General features: G+C 61.3%; 1 protein-coding gene across 15 annotated transcripts in view; it reads right to left on the reverse strand.

Annotated features, from left to right (window-relative positions):
* Window positions 1–2154: 2154 nt before the first annotated feature.
* CASZ1 (castor zinc finger 1) overlaps window positions 2155–16740 on the reverse strand; it is a 149143-nt gene continuing 134557 nt past the window's right edge. For 13 of the 15 annotated variants that reach the window (XM_036347379.1, XM_036347380.1, XM_036347378.1 and 10 more), the window contains 9 exons: window positions 16616–16679; window positions 15218–15372; window positions 14958–15080; window positions 13756–14094; window positions 12041–12239; window positions 10918–11089; window positions 8707–8858; window positions 8432–8573; window positions 2155–5626 (listed from right to left, as the gene is read on the reverse strand). In XM_036347379.1, coding sequence (XP_036203272.1) covers window positions 4527–5626; window positions 8432–8573; window positions 8707–8858; window positions 10918–11089; window positions 12041–12239; window positions 13756–14094; window positions 14958–15080; window positions 15218–15372; window positions 16616–16679 — 2446 coding nt within the window. In that variant the 3' untranslated portion in view covers window positions 2155–4526. Of the gene's footprint in view, window positions 5627–5676; window positions 5955–7481; window positions 7604–8431; window positions 8574–8706; window positions 8859–10917; window positions 11090–12040; window positions 12240–13755; window positions 14095–14957; window positions 15081–15217; window positions 15373–16615; window positions 16680–16740 lie in introns of those variants that run through there. The other 2 variants (XM_036347393.1, XM_036347394.1) reach the window with 2 other exon arrangements.

Raw genomic sequence — 16740 nt, forward strand, 5'->3', positions numbered from 1 at the left:
TGGGGCCGGGGCCACCTCGCGTGAAGGTGGCTGGACTAGCTGACCTCGCCTGGGCTGGCTGGGCATGCTGGCTGGCCCCACGGCCAGGGAGGGGGCTGCCCTGTCTCTGCTGGTCCGGGTGGGCTGGGCAAGGCTCCGTGGGCGACTCAGCGGTTAGCAGCACCCAAGCCCTGCCAGGCCTGTGGGAGGTGGGCAGGCATCGAGCGCAGCCTGAGCCTGTGCAGCTGGGTCTGACTCTTTCCAAGAGGCTGCGGAAGTCTTGCATTTGCCCAGTTTGGGTGTAGAGCATCACACCACCACCGCTAATTAAATCCCAGAGTGAAAACATGTTTTACTGCATTTCCCACCGAGTCCAACAAGCCACAGGGAGTGTTGTGGGGCCTGCACCCACTCCGCACGCCTGGGGTGGGGCACCGTCCCAGCTGCAGGCCCCTCCCTCCTGGGGGTGGAGGGCACAGGCTCTGGGCACCAGCTCCTGGTGGGTGTGGTGGGCACTTCTGGTCTGGGGCAGTGCCTGGGAGTCAGCACAGTGGGCAGACCCTTGTCCCCTGAGACTTCTCTGAGGGGTGCCTGGGACCCAGTGCCCCTTCCCTGGGCGTGGCACAGGGCCCTGCCTTGTCCTGAGTCTCATTTGGAAGCTGGCCCTGCCTGTCCACTGTGTGGGGGTTTCCTGAGGTCCACCCGGGGCCCAGAAGGCCTGGGGCAACTGAGGAGGGGGCAGTTTGGGGGCATCTACCCTGAGTGCAGCTGAAGTTGGAGCCCCTGGGAGCTGCTCCCCCAAAGCCTTTGTGGGCCCCACCCCACCGCCCCCCATAGCAGCGCCCAGAGGGAGCCCTGTGGTCGCCCCACCCACCCAGCAGCGGAGGGCCAGGCTTGGCTCCTTGCCTTGCCTCGGGCCCCACGGGAAGGCTGCTTGGCCCACCAGGGCCCATGAAGCTCCAATAATGGTTTTAATTTGTTGAACTTGTGTTTTATCCCATAAATTAGTCACTGTTTTATTTAACAGAATCGAGATATCCACAAACAATAGGCGAGTTCCAACTTGAACATTTTAATAAGACAGAAAAAAGTATATATTTTCACGTCTGTTACAAACATATTTATGTAAATAGCCCGTGGGCTGCGCTCCAGAGGGAGAAAGGGAAGGGCCTGGGAGCTGGGCGGCGGGAAGGAGCTTCTGCGGTGGGGATGGCGCTGAGCTGGGTGCTGGGTGCTGGGTGCTGGGCACGCAGGGGCCCGGGGGCACGGGAGAAGCAGCCTGGTCCGAGGCGCCCCGCCAGGGGAGGACCGCGGCGGACTTCCCAGCCCTGTCCCCTCCTCAGGACAGCGGTGTGGTCCCTGCGGGAGTGGCACCCAGTGAGCTGTCCTCAGAGTGGAAGAAGGCGATGGGGGCCCTGGGAGGTCTGGCCCCCTGGAAGGAGGTCGGCTCAGGGCAAAGCTGGCGAGACCGTGCAGAGAATGAGGCTTCATGACGGGTCACCGTTCAGGAGTGTCAGGGTCAGCGAGGCGGGAGGCCTGCACTCTGGGCCAGGCCCCAGGGGAGTGCTCCCACTACCCGGGCTTCTGGGGGAGCCCCAGCCATGGTGCCACCAGGGCCTGGGGCGGGTGGCCACAGACCCGGGAGTTGGCCCCCTCTGGCTCTGCCCCCACGTGCTGCAGGCAGGAGCCGAGCCAGCATCCGGATCGGATCCGGGTACACGCCGTTCCCGGCCCAGGCAGGTCCCTGCAGGAAGGAGGAAGGAGCTGAGGGAGGAGGCAGATGGGTGACCCTGCCAAGCGCCTGCCCAGTAGCCGTGGCTGACAGAGGAGAGGGCTGCCTGGGTGGGGGGCCTGGGGAGCTCGTGGAGCCCGTGGGGTCTTGGCCGGAAGGTGGCTCTTGAGTCTCCTGTGGGGCCTTCAGGCAGGGCTGAGGGAGGCGGCCATCCTTCAGACCAGCCAAGCCCAAGCCCCCACCATCTGCCCCAGCCCCCTGGGGAACTTGGCCTGATCCCAGCAGCGAAAGGTCCTCCCCCTTCTCTCCCAGGGTTGAAGGGTCACCGACACCCCCTCCTCCCTGCCCGGCACACGCAGCTCAGCGGGCTGTGCCACCCTGCACGGATGGGTCACCGCCAGCTGCTTGGGGCTGATTTTAAAAATAAAAGATAACTTGATAGATTTTTTTTTCCAGTTTTTATTGAGTGAAAATGTCAAACCTTGCATCAGTCATGCAAAAAAAAAATCAAATAAATAAAACACATATATTAAATTTCTAATAGCACTAAATTCAAGTGGAAAAATATTCAGTTCTTAATAACCAGGTGCCGAGGAGACCAGATTCAAGTAATCAGAGCACACGCTGTTCAGTTCGGTTCTCACGTTCTGCATTTTTTGTCTCAAAACCTCTCTATATATCTCTATATATCTATATATGTATATACATATAGATATATACACACATATGTGCATACATATTATTTTATATTTATATATATACACATACATAGTTATAAAACATTAAAAAGAGCATTGGTGGATCAAGCATCGTTTTCCCCACAGAAAGAAAATAAAACAAAAATTACACATTAAAATTCAAAATGAGCTAGCAATGGCTTATAGTCCTAGTGTGCAATATGAAGGTTACAAAAGGCTAGACTTCGAACTGTCGGCGTCTTCTTTTTTCTTTTCTTTTTTTTTGTTTTGTTTGTTTTTGTTTGATTTTGCTACATTGAAAAATGTTTTGTTTTTGTTTTTTTTTCTTTACAAAACTTCCTCCACAGACTCCCGGGTCTGTGGCCGGGCACAGTCTGGGCGAGCGCTCAGCAGCACGTGGTGCCCACAGAATTCAGGAGGCTCTGGTGGGGCTGTTCTAGAAACGCGATGTTTCCCGGTGAATCAGGCACACTCCGTCTGACCGTCCTCCCTCCCCGCTCCCTCTCCAGTTCCGATGATCCTGGCTTCTGGCTGTGGGCAGGCCAGAGGACAAAACAGAAAAAAAGAAAGAAAGAGGACGCCACGGCTCCCAGTTGGGTGGGGCTCCCCTTGGAGACCTGTAGGGAGGTGGCTCTGGGTGACAGGCCTTCCCCCAGGCTGGGCCTTGCTCTCTTCCTGTGGCCGGAGTCTCGGCCACCGGAGACCAGCTGGGAGCCTGGAGTGGAGAGGAGGTGGACAGGAGGCCCGGTCGTGGGTCCCTGTTGCCCTCATAGCCACTGGCCGGGCCGGTGCCTGTCAGGCCGGCCGCTCGGGGCCTGGTGATACCATCTCCAGGAAGGAGGGATGTTTTGAAAAGGGAACCAGATCTGGGTGGGTAACACCAACAAAGAAGCATCCCAAACAAAATAATAAACTGGGAAAGAAAAAAAAAAAAGCCCTATAAAGCCACACACATAACCGATAGAGAAAAACTCAAATGTTAACTACAAACTTGTATCAATGGTAATAGTCCTTTTCTCTGGCCTCTAAAAAATTCAAGTGAAAAGTTGGAATCGAGTAGCTCCCGCCAGTGCTAGTGTAGAGACGGCCGCGGCCTTAGGCCTCGGGTACACGCCCAACAGCCCCAGGAGCCATCGCACTGTCTCCAACCTCAGGGCGGGCGGAGGTGGGGCGGCGCCCTCACCTCCCGCCGGCTTTTTTCTCTTTTTGTTCTATGTAGAATAATAACCTTGACAGGAAAAATACTGTACAACTTTCTTGCTTTTTTTTCCATTTTGAATATTAAAGCCCCAGTCGCATCTCTCCCGGCTGAGACCTGGCGGGCTCAGCACCTCTCCCTCTAGGAGGGAACACAGCCTTCCCCGGGGCTGGTGCGGGGCAGTCCCCTGGCAGGCCCAGGGCGCCCCTGCGTCCCCAGCCCTCGGGAGCAGGTGCCCGGCCAGCCCTGCCGTGGGGACAGCGCGACCAGGGAGCTCCTAATTCCATGAGGTGTCCTCCCAGGCCCTGTACGGTCGCCCTGCTGACGCCTTCGCCCCGCCCTCCCCCAGGGCAAAGGGAGGGCCTGCCAGATGCTACAGGTGCGGCTGCCTCTGGTGGTTACGGGTGGGGGTCCCAGTGACCCCCAGCACCCGACCCCGTCCTGAGCAATAAGGAATCCCACTGGCGTGGGCTTGGGGCCCGGGGAGGATCGCTGGGGGCAGCTGCCCGGGGTCTGCGCCCGCCTCGCCCTCGGGGACCCCTGCTCCCCTCTCCTACCCCGGACAAGAGCACCTAATTCCCTGAAGAAGACCCCCGACCTGCAGCCAGAAAGGGGCCCTCGCAGCCAGTCCTTCCCAACGCGGGGCTGCGCGGGCGGGCGGCGGGCGCGGGGCGCCCCGGAGCACCAGACAGGCCCCGCCTCTGCCCTGAGACGGACTCGGGGTCCGGAAGCACCGGCGGGGCGGCGAGGGGGGCGAGCCCGGAGCGCCCCGACGCCGGAACCACGACAAACATCTAGCTCTGTACAGAGGGAAGCTTGACGTATAAATACCATTTCTTACAAAATTAATAACAATAATAATAATAAACAAAGGGGCGGGCCCCCGAGGCGGGCGGCCGTCCCCCGCGGGGCCCGGCGGCTAGGGCGAGGCAGCGGCGGGCGCTGCGGGCGCGGGGGGCGCGGGACCGCCCAGGCCCGCCCGCTCCGGGCTCCGTGCGCCCGGCCCCGCCTCGGGCAGCGACTCCTCCGAGTCGGTGCGCAGGTCCTCGTCGTCCTCGTCGTCGTCGTCCTCGTCATCATCGTCCTCGTCCTCTTCGTCCTCGTCCTCGTCCTCCGCCTCCTCGTTCAGCTCCTCCTCGTCCTCCTCGTCCTCCGGGGACGACTCCCCAGCCGCGGGGCCGGGCGCGGGCGCGGGGGCGGGGCCGTCGCGGGCCGCGGGGCCGTCGGGCGGGCCGGGGTCGCCCGCGTCGCCCAGCTCCAGGCCCAGGCCGGCGGCCCTTTGCAGGAAGAGCAGGGAGCCCGCGGGCTCGGGGCCCAGCGACAGCGAGCTGTCCAGGCCTCCGGCCGGGCCGGGCGCGGGACCCTCGGGGCCCGGCTCGCCGCGCTCCTGCTTCTCGTGCTTGCGCTTGTGCGAGTCCATCTGCGACATGCCCACGACCGTGTGGCGGCAGCCGGGGTAGGTGCAGTGGAAGTGCGAGCACTTGAGCTTGTACTTGCAGTCGGGCACGGCGCAGTCCGCGCTCGAGCTGAACTGGCAGAAGCCGGCCGCGCTGATCACGTCCTGCTTGCCGTGGTGCTTGCGGTGCGCCGTGACCTTGGTGCTGTCGGTGCAGCGGAAGCGGCAGCGCAGGCAGTGGAAGTGCGTGCTGGTGCCCGAGAAGGGGCAGTCGGCGAAGTGGCAGCTGAGCGAGGCCTTGAAGCGCTTGAAGTCGTCCAGCACGAGGTTGTCCACGCGGTCGTGGTGCTGCGCGTGCTTGTACATGTGCGTGCGCCCGCAGAACTTGTAGCCGCAGTTCTCGCGCGTGCAGTGGTAGTGCGTGACCTTGAGCGAGAACTGGCAGGCCGCGTCCTTGCAGTCCTCGTAGAGGTCGAAGCGCCGGAAGCCCTCCAGCATCATGCCCTCGTCCAGCATCTTGCGAGAGGAGGCCGTCTTGCGCCGCTTCCCGAACGGGGACATGTCCTCGATGATCCAGAAGCGCTTCTTGGCCCCTGAGGCGGTCGGCATGGAGATGGTGTTCCCTGGGGAGGGGCGGGGGAGGTCAGTGCGCTGCCGGCACCGTTCCCAGGATCACACCCACGTAGGTCCCAGTCTGGCAGGGTGGCCAGAGGGCAGCATTTAGGGACATTCCTTGTCTCCCGTGGCTGTGTAGGGGTGGCCTCCCACTACCCCCCACCCCCCCCAAAGCCCGGAGCCGGGCTTCCCCTTGCGTCATCATGTCTGCAGGGTGACCGCAGGCGTCTGCCCCGGTGCAGAGCGAGCGGCTCTGGGGATGTGGTGGCTGCTTCCTGGCCGGTTTGGGTGGGAAGTGAGGGCCGTCCTGGCGTTAATTGAAGCTGAAGGGGGAATCTAGGTCGGAGCGTAATTACTCAAGTTGGACGGGGGCCAGGACGCCATCACGCGTGGCCTCTAACGAGGGTCAGGCACCCCTTCTCTGCTGCTAGCCAGTTTCCCTGGGGCCCACCGGTCTGCGTGTGGGACCGCCTACTCGCCAAAGGGATGCCAAGCGCCCACAGGCTGTAAGTCCTTGCCCAGGAGAGCACCAGACAGAACCTCCTTGGTACCAGAAGGTTCTTTAGGTCTTGCTGGGGTTCTCCGCCCAGTGAGCTGGGAGAGGCAGTTCTGCTGATGGCTGAACTGGAGCCAGCCTCAGGCGGTGGTGGATGGTGCCTATCTGTGCCCCCCCCCCCCCCCCCCCGGCCCCAACTGCCTCCCATTGCCAGGGCTGTCCAATCGACTGTGGTTGTGCCCCGTTTCTGGGGGGCACAGCAACCCTCAGAGCTGCAGCGGGAGGGGAGACCAGCCCCTTGGCTGCACAGTCAGGGGAAGGGGCAGCAGACCTGTGCTCCCTGCCCCACACCACAGAAACAACAGAGAAGCCCCCAGGTCTAGCCCACGGGGGCGGGGGGGAGGTGTGGACATCCTCCAGGCTCTTCCCACACGGCTTGCCTGCCAGACCCCCCTGAACCTGCCTGGAATGCCAGCCTCCATGGCACCACCCTGCGGCACTGTCCATTTGGGACCCAGTCACCACCCTTAGCAGGGGAAGAGACACCAAGGATTGCAGTGAGGTGGGGGCCCTGGAAGGACAAGGGAGGGCCTGGGGTCTGGAGAGCCAGGTGGGTGAGGAGGGGCTACTTTGGGGGTGAGGTCACGGGCTCCATCTGGTTATGCCGGCAACTGAGCTTTTCACTGGCTGCATTCCACATGGGGAACCCCCTGCCCCGCTCTCAGCCGTACACTGGGGCTGGCACTCAGGTAGAATGTGAGGCGAGAATGAATGGAGGGAGAGCCGGTGACAACTCCATCAAGGGGCAGGGGAGGGCAGGTCCCTCTGTAAGGAGCAGCAGACACTGGGTGGGCCAGGAGGCAGCTCTGCCATTGCGCCCGGCGCGGGGCTTGGGCACAAATGCCCCCTCTTCCTGCTTGGCTCCACCGTTGAGGGTTCAGGCTGGTGTCGGGACGCTCAGAACCCCGAGCAGGTCCCAGGCTCCCGCAACCTTCCCAAGAACACCTTCTGCCTCCCTGTGCCAGGCGCCAGGTGAGCTCCCAGGCCCAGAAGGGCCAGGCTCTGGCCTAGGAAGCTGGGGGTGGGGCAGGCACAGCCTCTTGGGGCTCTGGCCAGTTGCGGAGATGGGGTGAATCCCAGGGGACCCTGGTGGCGACCTTGTGCCCTGCCCAGTCTGAGCAGCAGCTGAGAGGAGCGGACCTCGGGTGAGAGACTAGGCTCTCTGGTCTCGAGGGCGCTGGGGTGTGAGGGGCAGGGGATGTCCCTGTCCTGGGCCCAGAGGCCACAGAGAAAGGCTTGGTCCTGAGCCCCGGCCTTGAGGGTTGGCTGGGGCGACAGACACTAGTGAGAGGGCACGTGTGCGTTACCTGCAGCATCCTGAACTAGGGGGACGTCACTTTTTACTGGAGTTGGAGTGGCAGTGACAGGCGGGAAGCTGGGCTGGCTGCTGATGGGGTGGGCCAGGCCCCGGGTGGCTCCGAGAGTGGCACTGAGCAGAGAGTATGAGAGACAGGGTGGAGAGAAGAGGCAGGGGAGGGCGGGGAGGGGCGCCCGGAGCACGGCCGGGGGGAAGGACGGGGCCAGTGGGGGCTGCGGAGCCACGCGGGCAGCCTGGTCACCGGCGGAGGCAGCAGGAGGAGGAAGAGGAGGAGGAGGAGGAGCCGGGCAGCCTGGAGAGGGTGGAGAAAAGCAGAAAACAAAACAAAAACACACACACACACAAACAAAAACAAAGAAGAAACAAACAAAAAAGAACCAAAATGAGAAACCCAATGGTAGAAGCAAGTATGATATGAAAATGTGTGGACAGGTGAGGAGCAGAGAGGTGCCACGGAGAAGAGAGGGAGGAGGTGGCGGAGACAGACTGGGAGCGAGGCAGTGCACGGGCTGGGCGAGGGCCTGGGACCCAAGGACCGTGCTGGGGCCAATGGCAGAAGGGCCAGAAGAGGTGCCAGGGCTGGGTGGGGCGGGCGCCTGCCTCGGCCCTGGGTACTCCGGCCTGCTCACTGGCTGGGGCCTAAGCTGCTCTATTCCATGGCTCCAAGCCTGGGCCGCTCCTGGGAGCTGAGACCGAGGGCAGATGCTGGGGAGTGGGCAGGATGGCAGCCGGTGGCCTCAATGACCCACGTCCCAGACCCCTGCACACTGGCCTGCCCTCCTTTGAGGCCACTTGGCCATGAACCTCCTGTCCTAACATGGGCTCAGCAGTGCTGGCCTTGGGAGGAGGGGTCTGGCCGAGGCCGGGAGCTCCCAGGTCCCCTCTGCCCTCCGGGCCTGCCCCTTGCCCGCTGTCTGCTTGTCCCCGGCGGCCGCTCACCTGCGGCTGTGCTCTCATTGCCCACGGGGGTGCTGGAGCAGCTCCGGTCCATGGTGGACGACTCAGAGGACACGGCGCCCGGGCTGCAGCCGGTGTAGTCCATGTACTCATCTGTCTCCGTGTCCATCAGGCTCGGGGGGCCCTGAAAGGAAGCGGGGGGCCCTGAGAAAGCTGGGCTGTGGGCAGGCTGTCCGTTCAGGCGGCGCGGCCCACCGCCGGGCAGCGGGAGCGGGACCCTGGGTGGACGAGGGGCGGCCTGCGGGCTGGACCCTCACCTGGGAGGCGGGCACGCGGTCGAAATTCTTCCCCAGCATCCTCCGCATGTGCTTGCGGGCGTGGGAGGTCATCTGGTGCTTGAGGAGGAAGGAGAACTGGCAGCCCTCGCGGATGCAGTGGAAGTGGCTGTTCACCTGGTTGTACTTGCAGCCTGTGGGCACAGCCCCCTCGGCGTGAGCCTCCCCGGCCAGCGCTCAGGGCACCTACTGCGTGTCAGGCACTGTTCTGGGCACGGGGAAGTGTGGCCAACAAGGCAGATAGCATCTGGCGAAAGGGCACCGTCCCCGGGGTGGCATTCCTATCAGGAGGGCCTGTACCCCACCCCACCTCCAGGAAATTAGGCCACTGGGCTGTCCAAAGCCAGGGCCTCCCCTCCAGCCTAGCGTAGAGGCACGTGACCCCCGTCCCCTACCCCAAACCCTGAGAGGTCCGTGGGCTCCAGGGCAAGGGGCCCTAATGACCTGTGCACTAGATCAGCCACCTCCCAGCGAGCCACCTGTGCCCTCGCCCCGATGGGGAGCCCGCGTGCTGCCGGCCCCCAGACCTTGTTTAATGGCTGCAGCTGGCTGGCCCTCGCCCTGCCCCCTCCTACCTCTGCTTTGCTTTGGGCTGAGAACAAACAGAACAGGCGGGATTGAAACAGTATCAGCAAAGGGCAGGTGAAGGCCTGTCCGTTGCCATGGCACCTGAGCTGGCCAGGTGTCTTATATCATCCCCCAGCTTTGTTTGGCCCCAGCTACCACCCCAACACCCCAAGTTGGGTAAATAACAGCAACTACAGAATCCCCTGACACCTGCAAAGTGAGCCCAGGGCCGGCCCAGGCCACCCCGTGTTGACATCTGTTGCCATGGTTACCAACCCTCTCCCAGGCCATGGATTCTTTTTGAATTAATACGTGAAGGAAAGGTTTGTTCTCAGCCTTCCCCTATGGAAGGGCCAGTCAGCAGCAGGCAGTGGCCCCACCTATGCTCCCCCAAGTCCCTGCTGCCATGACCACCTGAGTCACAACAGGGCTCGCCCACAGAGCAGGTGTCTGCCCAGCCTGCTGGCTACCACCTGCCTCCAGGCTCCAGTCCCTTCTTGGGCAGATTCTTGCCCCACCGCTGCAGCCTGTGAACACCAGGCGCTGCCCTTCTGCCTGCTCGCCCTGGAGGCCCCTCCCCAAGGCACCCCCAGGGCAAACTCTGGGAAGCCCGGTTCCCGGGCCAGGGGACAGCTTCCCTGCTGGGGGTCCAATTCTCGGCAGCAGAGTTAACACGCAGGCACCTCCTGCAGAGCTTGGGGCCGTTTGTGGCCTCCTCTTCTCAGCCCCATGGCCACTTCCCTCTGGGTCACCCCAAGTCAGAGAAGCTCTGGGCTTAGCCCCCCGTGCACGTGCTGTCCACAAGGTTCCTGGCACTGAGCACAGTGCCGGCCACAGCAGATGACAAAAGCACTTTGGCTGCTGCTGCCTTCACACCCCCCCCCAGCCCTCCCAGCCCCCCCTCGCCCCAGGGCCTCCTGCAACAGCGTAGAGCCTGGAACATGGCTGTTCCCAATGAACCTCTGCCGAATGAATGAACGAACCACTGAACAAACCACGGCACATGTTAGACAAAACCCTCGCAGCTGAAGCCATGGACAAAGATGCCAGGACAGGAACCTCGGGAGCTCCCCACACTCACTGGGAAGCCCTCTTGAAAGGCAAAGAGCCCGGCCGGTGTGGCTCAGTGGTTAAGCGTCGACTTACGAACCAGGAGGTCACGGTTCGATTCCCGGTCAGGGCACATGCCCGGGTTATGGGCTTGATCCCCAGTAGGGAGCGTGCAGGAGGCAGCCGATCAATGATTCTCTCTTGTCATTGATGTTTCTATCTCTCTCACCCTCTCCCTTCCTCTCTGGAATCAATAAAAAAATTTTTTAAAAAGAGAGAAAAGAAAGAGAAAGAGAAAGAGAACCAAGTCCAGGCCTGGACACCTGATGAGGGCCAGGCGCTTTCCCAGGTGGGCCTGTGCTCCAAGTCACCACACCCCCTTCCCATGGGCTCCTGGGTTTTGACGGTTTTCCCAGTTTGACAATGCCTGGCTTGTGATGTCTGTGACATTTTTAAACAAAATACGGAGCCTGATGTGCAGGGGCAGGAGGTAGGTGCCAAGAGAAGGGCCCCAGGGGCCAGGGCCCCAGCCCCGCCGCCTGCTGCACGTCCCCGCCCCTGCCCGGCCATCGGTACCTAGCCGGCCGCACTCCTCGCGCTTGGTGAAGTACTTGAACCCGTTGGCTGCCCGCCGCTCAGCTTTCTCGTGCTTCTTTATGTGCCACGGCAGCTTGGTGGTGATGTTGGTCACGAAGTAGCAGCCGGTCCGGAGGCAGTGGTAGTGGCCGCGCATCCGGAACTCGCAGTGCTGCAGGGAGGGAGAGGGGGGTCGGGCCGGGTGGGCAAACTCTGTGAGTCCCACCTGCCCAGGCCTGTGGGCGGCAGCAGGCCCCTGGCCTTCGTGTTCTTCCGTGCTCAGAATCCGAAAACACAATCGGGTAAGGACCTTTCACTCGCTAAAAGACAGTCCGCCCCTTTTTGCCATTTGACTAAAACAGTGATGGCGAACCTTTTGAGCTCGGCGTGCCAGCATTTTGAAAAACCCTAACTTAACTCTGGTGCCGTGTCACATAGAGAAATTTTTGGATATTTGCAACCATAGTAAAACAAAGACTTACATTTTTGATATTTATTTTATATATTTAAATGCCATTTAACAAAGAAAAATCAACCAAAAAAATGAGTTCGCGTGTCAGAGGTGTCATAGGTTCGCCATCACTGGACTAAAACATCCTGCCTGGTATTGAGGGCATCTTTCTCTAGACCCACACCCAGAGCAGACATCACTCATCTATCCTGGCACTCTTCTCTGTATGCCCAGACCGAGGCAGACATCACTAATTTATCCTCGCACTTCCCCGTCCCCAGATCTAGGTCCGGATTCCTCTAGAGGTTCACCATGAATCTGACCTGCCCTTCCCGTCTGGGCACGGACAGCTCAATCTCTTTATGTGTCCAAGGCGCCTCTTTTAAATCTAGGCCTTTGGGGAAAGGGAGCCTCGCTAGTTCCAGGAGGCGGAATGATGCCAACGTCACCCCTGAGGCTTAGGATGAAATGACAGACTTCACCAACTAGCACCAATCCGAACCGCTGCCCAGGGCCGCCAGGGCCCAGGGGCAGACAGTGTCCTTTCCAGAATCTGAAGGAGGACAGTTCAAAGAGGGCGTGAGGAACAGCCTCTGCCAGGAGGGGTTGTCCTGGGGCCGGACCCTCCCCGCAACCTCCCTGCCCCGCCCCGCCTCCCCCTCCACTGCTGACCTGGTTGGGACAGAGACACTGCAGGGAGTAGTAAGCGAACTGGTCTCGCACGTTCACCAGGTTGTTGTTGGGGTTGATGTGGTCCAGGCAGTGGGACTCGGCCTTGCCGGAGGTCTTGCAGACGTACTTGCAGTTCCCAAAGAGACAGTGGAAGTGGAACTTGTTGGCATACTTGCAGTCCGTCGCCAGGCAAGGATCGCTGGAACGAAACCACAGCCCAGAAGGTCATTGGCATTCCCGGTGCCCGCCCCGCTGGTGTCCTGCCATTTGCCCATGTTGGGGTTCAGCTCCCCAGTCCCTGGTGGTGCAATCAAAAGGAATGGCCCCTGGGCTGCCCTCCTGCTCAACAGGATGATTCAGTCTGTGGAGACTACAGATCCCAGCATGCATTCTTGCCTTCTTTTTGGAGCTCTGAAGGTGCATAAGGGATCACAGTGTGCAGGCTGCCCAGAGCATTGCATGCTGGGACTTGTAGTTTCCACGGCCACACCTCAGGATTACAGATAAGGATGTCTGCAATGACTTCTTGGATATGAAAATGAGGGATGGTGCTGCCAGCCCTGGCGGGATGCCAGTGAGGCCTGGCTGTCATGGCACAGGCAAGGCCCTGGATGTGGCTGACTGACAGGGTGCAGATGGGCGGGTAGCCCTACCAGGAAGTGTGGCTACCACGGGGCCTTGGCCAGTGGGAATGGGCACCTGAGGTCAGGTCCTGCTGAGGGTCATATTTGCTAGGACTCCCAGGTCAGCTGGGGGCTTGGGGCACCCATCTGCTCACAGAACCTAGGCCAGCCGAGTGATGGGGCTGGCAGGGCCGGAGGAATGCCGGGTGGAACCCCCGTAGCTGGCCTGCCCTGGGAGTGGCAGGCCCTGCCCCGGAGCTGGGGGTCCCCGGCTGCAGACAGGCGTGGAGGGTGCTGCACTCCGGCCTTCTGCCCTGGCTGCAACTCGGCTGCCCCCACATCGGCCCGGTGGGAACTCTGACCAAGTCTGGAAAACTTGGGGGGCTGCCGCTGTGGGGAGGTGAGTGGGGGAAGGGAAGCTGGGGAGGGACGGAGACGAGTGCAGGTCCCCTCCAGGCTGTGGGCCCAGCCCCGGTGCTCAGAGAGGGAGGACAGCTGCCACTCAGGCGGTGTATGTTCACATCCAATTTATTACTTTTATTGAGAACAGGAAGCCGCACACATCATGATACAGAGTCACCGTTCTCGCCGCAAGTAGCCACCACCGTCCAGTGAGGAGGTCCCTTCCCCCCCTGGAGCTCAGACCCGGTGCCGGTGGCCGTGGGCCTGGAGTGGGGCCCAGCCCTCACCCCCCGGGACCGAGGCCTTCGCTTGCCCTGCCAAGGCTCAGCCAGGCCGCGAGCTGCCGAGGAGCCCACAGGTTGCCCAGAGGGAGGGCAGCCTTCCCCGCGGGCAGGCCTGCCACTCCGGCCCCCTGCGTCGGTCCTTGCAGGGTCACCACTGGCCTCTGGAACAGCGGCCACCACCACCACCATCTCCCCGACCCTGGCCACCTGCTCTGGGCACAGGAAGTGGGTCAGAGCAGCAGCATCTTTGGCTAGAAGGACAATGCCTGATGACCGGGTCCCAGAGAGGCCGGGGACGGCCAGGGCTAGCTGCAGGCCGGGCAGCAGCGCCCTCGGCGGTCCTTGCCAGCACCTACTCCCGAGACACGCGGGGGACACAGGACTCCCGGGTCATCGAGGGACTCACTTCTCCTGGAACTGGAGGAATCCGGGTTTGACCTGGGGCTTGGCGTTTTCTAGAGAAGTCGTTGCCAAGGGCGAAGTGGGCAGGTGAGGCACTGATGTTGGAATCTGAGGCATCTGGGGTATGGTGGAAGCCAGCTGCTTCCAGGCGAGCAGGGTGGGGGCGGAGGGCACCGCGGCCAGGCTGGGAGTGGGTCCCTCCAGAGAGGACACCGTGGCCGTGGTGACGGGCGGTGCCGGCGGGGATGAGGGGGCCAAGGAAGGTTTGGTCTCAGCAGCCGAGGTCGGGAAGGAGGCCTCCGCATTGCCTTTCGCGGCTCCTCCCTCCGTCCGGAAGTGGAAACTGCAAGAGGCAGAATGGGGGTCTCAGGTGTGCAGTGGGGGGCCCCCCCTGGGCAGGTCCGCCCTCCCCTGCTGGGCGGGCCTGGGCGTGGCAGGCCTGCCTGTCTCAGAAGCCCAGTGTCACAGTGTCCCCATGTCACTCCCAGTGCCAGCCGCCGCCAGCAGGGAGGGGCTGAGCGGGAGCTGTGCCCTCCAGTCCTGAACTCTGGCTTCTGGCTCAGTCCTAGCATACCTTCCTGCCGTGACCTCTGTCCCTACTCCTCCCCACATGGAGGGGGCTGGTGGACAGCAAGCCCTGGCCTCATGAAGCCCATCCTTCCAGAACCTGCTCCGAAATTTAAAGGTGGGTCTTGGTATTTAGTCGCCTCTTCTGCAGACTAGCAGCTGGGGCTGCGTAGCAGTGAGCCTGATCCGGCGCAGGGAGCAGGGATGAGCTGTTTGAAATGACTGTAAGTTCTGGGTTCAATTACAATAGGCGCCGGGCTTGCTGCTTTTCAGCTCAATGGGTTTCACAAATTAACTTCTTTATTTTTAGGTCAAAGAGAATTGACAAATGCAATGTTTGGGCTTGGAAAGGCCTTCTCCGGGGGTCCCTGCCCGGTCAGAGCTGGATCTCTGCAGCTGGCTCTGCAGGCAGCGCCTGGGGTGGGGCTGGGGCTGCCCTGGGCCTGGTGAGCTGGGAGGACAGGCTGGGTTGAGCCTGGGAAGCATGGGGAAGCCTGCATCTGAGAAGAAGCCAGCGCAGCGTCTGGGGTCTGGTAGGAAATGGACATGGGTCCTCCAGCCCCACGGGGCCCCGAGCCGAGCATGGATAAATACATGGGGCTGGGTTTAAATGGGCCCCTTCCTGGGACCCCAACTCACTTGGCATGCTTGATGGCCCCGTCCAGGGTGCTGAAAAGGGCGCCGCACTCCTCCACCACGCAGTGGAAGTGGGCCTTGTGAAGGAAGTCACACTGGGCGTCGCAGAAGTCCTTGGTACCGAACCTGGCCAGGGGAGCCGGCTGGTTAGAGGAGACCCTGGCGCTCTGGTGAGGCCGGGTGTGCCGTGTGGCTGGGCGCCGGCCACCAGGACAGGTGGCCTGGCCTTTCCCTCCCCCTGGCTCTCCCCGTTGGCCCCTCACCTGCGAAGGTACAACTTCCAGGGCTCTGGCAGCTTCTCCTGAACCAGCGCCTTCGCAGCCTTGCCCAGGAAGGGCAAGGCCTCCACATTAGGACTCCCCTCTGCTTCCGTCTTGATGTTCAACAGGCTGCCGAGGTTGGGGTTGCCCTGAGACATCTGTAGGGAGGACAGGGACCATGCTTGGGGCTGGGGGGCCTCAGGACACAGACCCGCTGACCTGGGAGTGGCAGTAGCTCTGGACCCCTTGGGACTCTCACACCGACCAGAGCCGGCAGTGCTGTGAAGAGCTCTCTCTGAATGGACGCTGCCCGGCCCGGCCCTCGGAGAGGCCAGGGCTCCCGCACACACCCCGTGCCGCTGGGCCCCGGGCGGGCACACGCTCCAGCCCAGCTTTCCCCAGACTCCGCGGCTCCCTCGCTATTTTCCTGCCAGGTTTTCAAAAGAAGTGCAAGAGGAGGAGGGGTGGGGGACCCCTACGAATTTCTTGAGAACAAGAGAAGGCACACAAAGGAGGAGCAGCGAGGAGGGAGGGGGCTCCCGGGGTCAGATGGAGACAGCTGGATGCTGCTGGGCGAGGAGGGGGAGGGCGCGCGTGTGCACATGCAGAGGCTTGCCGCTTGCCGGAGGCTCCGACAGGAAGGGATGAGGGGGTGCAGGGGGCAGTGACCTAAGGAGGAAAGAGAAGAGCACAGAGCCACCAGGAGAGGGAGGGAAGGAAGAGGCACCAGGTGCTGGGCAGGGGGCAGAGGGCAGAGGGCAGAGGAAAGCGGGAGGCTCCTTCCCGGCCAAGGGCCCAGCCAGGGCTCCCGCCCGTGAGGTCTGGCCCAGGCCCGGCTCCCTCCTCAGCAGTCACTTGTGAACAGTAACCAAATTAATCTTGCTGTAGTCAAATTTATCACGTGAAGGGGGAGAATGTATTTGAGATGATGTATAATTTACAAAGACCCTGCATTATTTAAAATAAATATTCCGAGCGACCTCTGCGAAGGCGTCCGAGACCATCACTCAGCCCGAAAAGTGGGGGTTGATGCTTTGCTCCCACTTGGGGCCCCCCCCACCTTTTCTTAAACAAACAAAACATATATATAAATAAATGAAATGAATAACTAACAGCGGGGGAAGTTGGAGGGCTCCGGAAAAGCTTTAGGAGCCCTCCATCTGAAGGGGAGAAAGGGGTGTTGGAGGCTGGGATATATTTCTTCAGCCAGTTCATTAAATTAATTTGTAAGCAGTGGCTCTGAAATTATATCCGATGAAAAATGGCCTCAAAATTTAAATGGTACAAACTCATCTTATTAGAGGCAAAACATTAAAAAACAAACACATCCCCCCCACCCCCCAGCGCGGCTTTAATTTCTCCGGGCGGGGGGACGGGAGGCGTGTGATGGATGGTTCTTACCTTATTCATAAGCGAGGATAAAAGAGATGAATTTGCCGGGACTGCGTGGCCATTTGATTCATTACTGGAACACACAAACCAAGGGGCTTTAGCTCAGACGGACGTGGGACTGAGCCCGGAGCCTC

This window comes from Myotis myotis, unplaced genomic scaffold (genome assembly GCF_014108235.1).
Source record: "Myotis myotis isolate mMyoMyo1 unplaced genomic scaffold, mMyoMyo1.p scaffold_m19_p_2, whole genome shotgun sequence".
NCBI classification, from domain to species: domain Eukaryota; kingdom Metazoa; phylum Chordata; class Mammalia; order Chiroptera; family Vespertilionidae; genus Myotis; species Myotis myotis.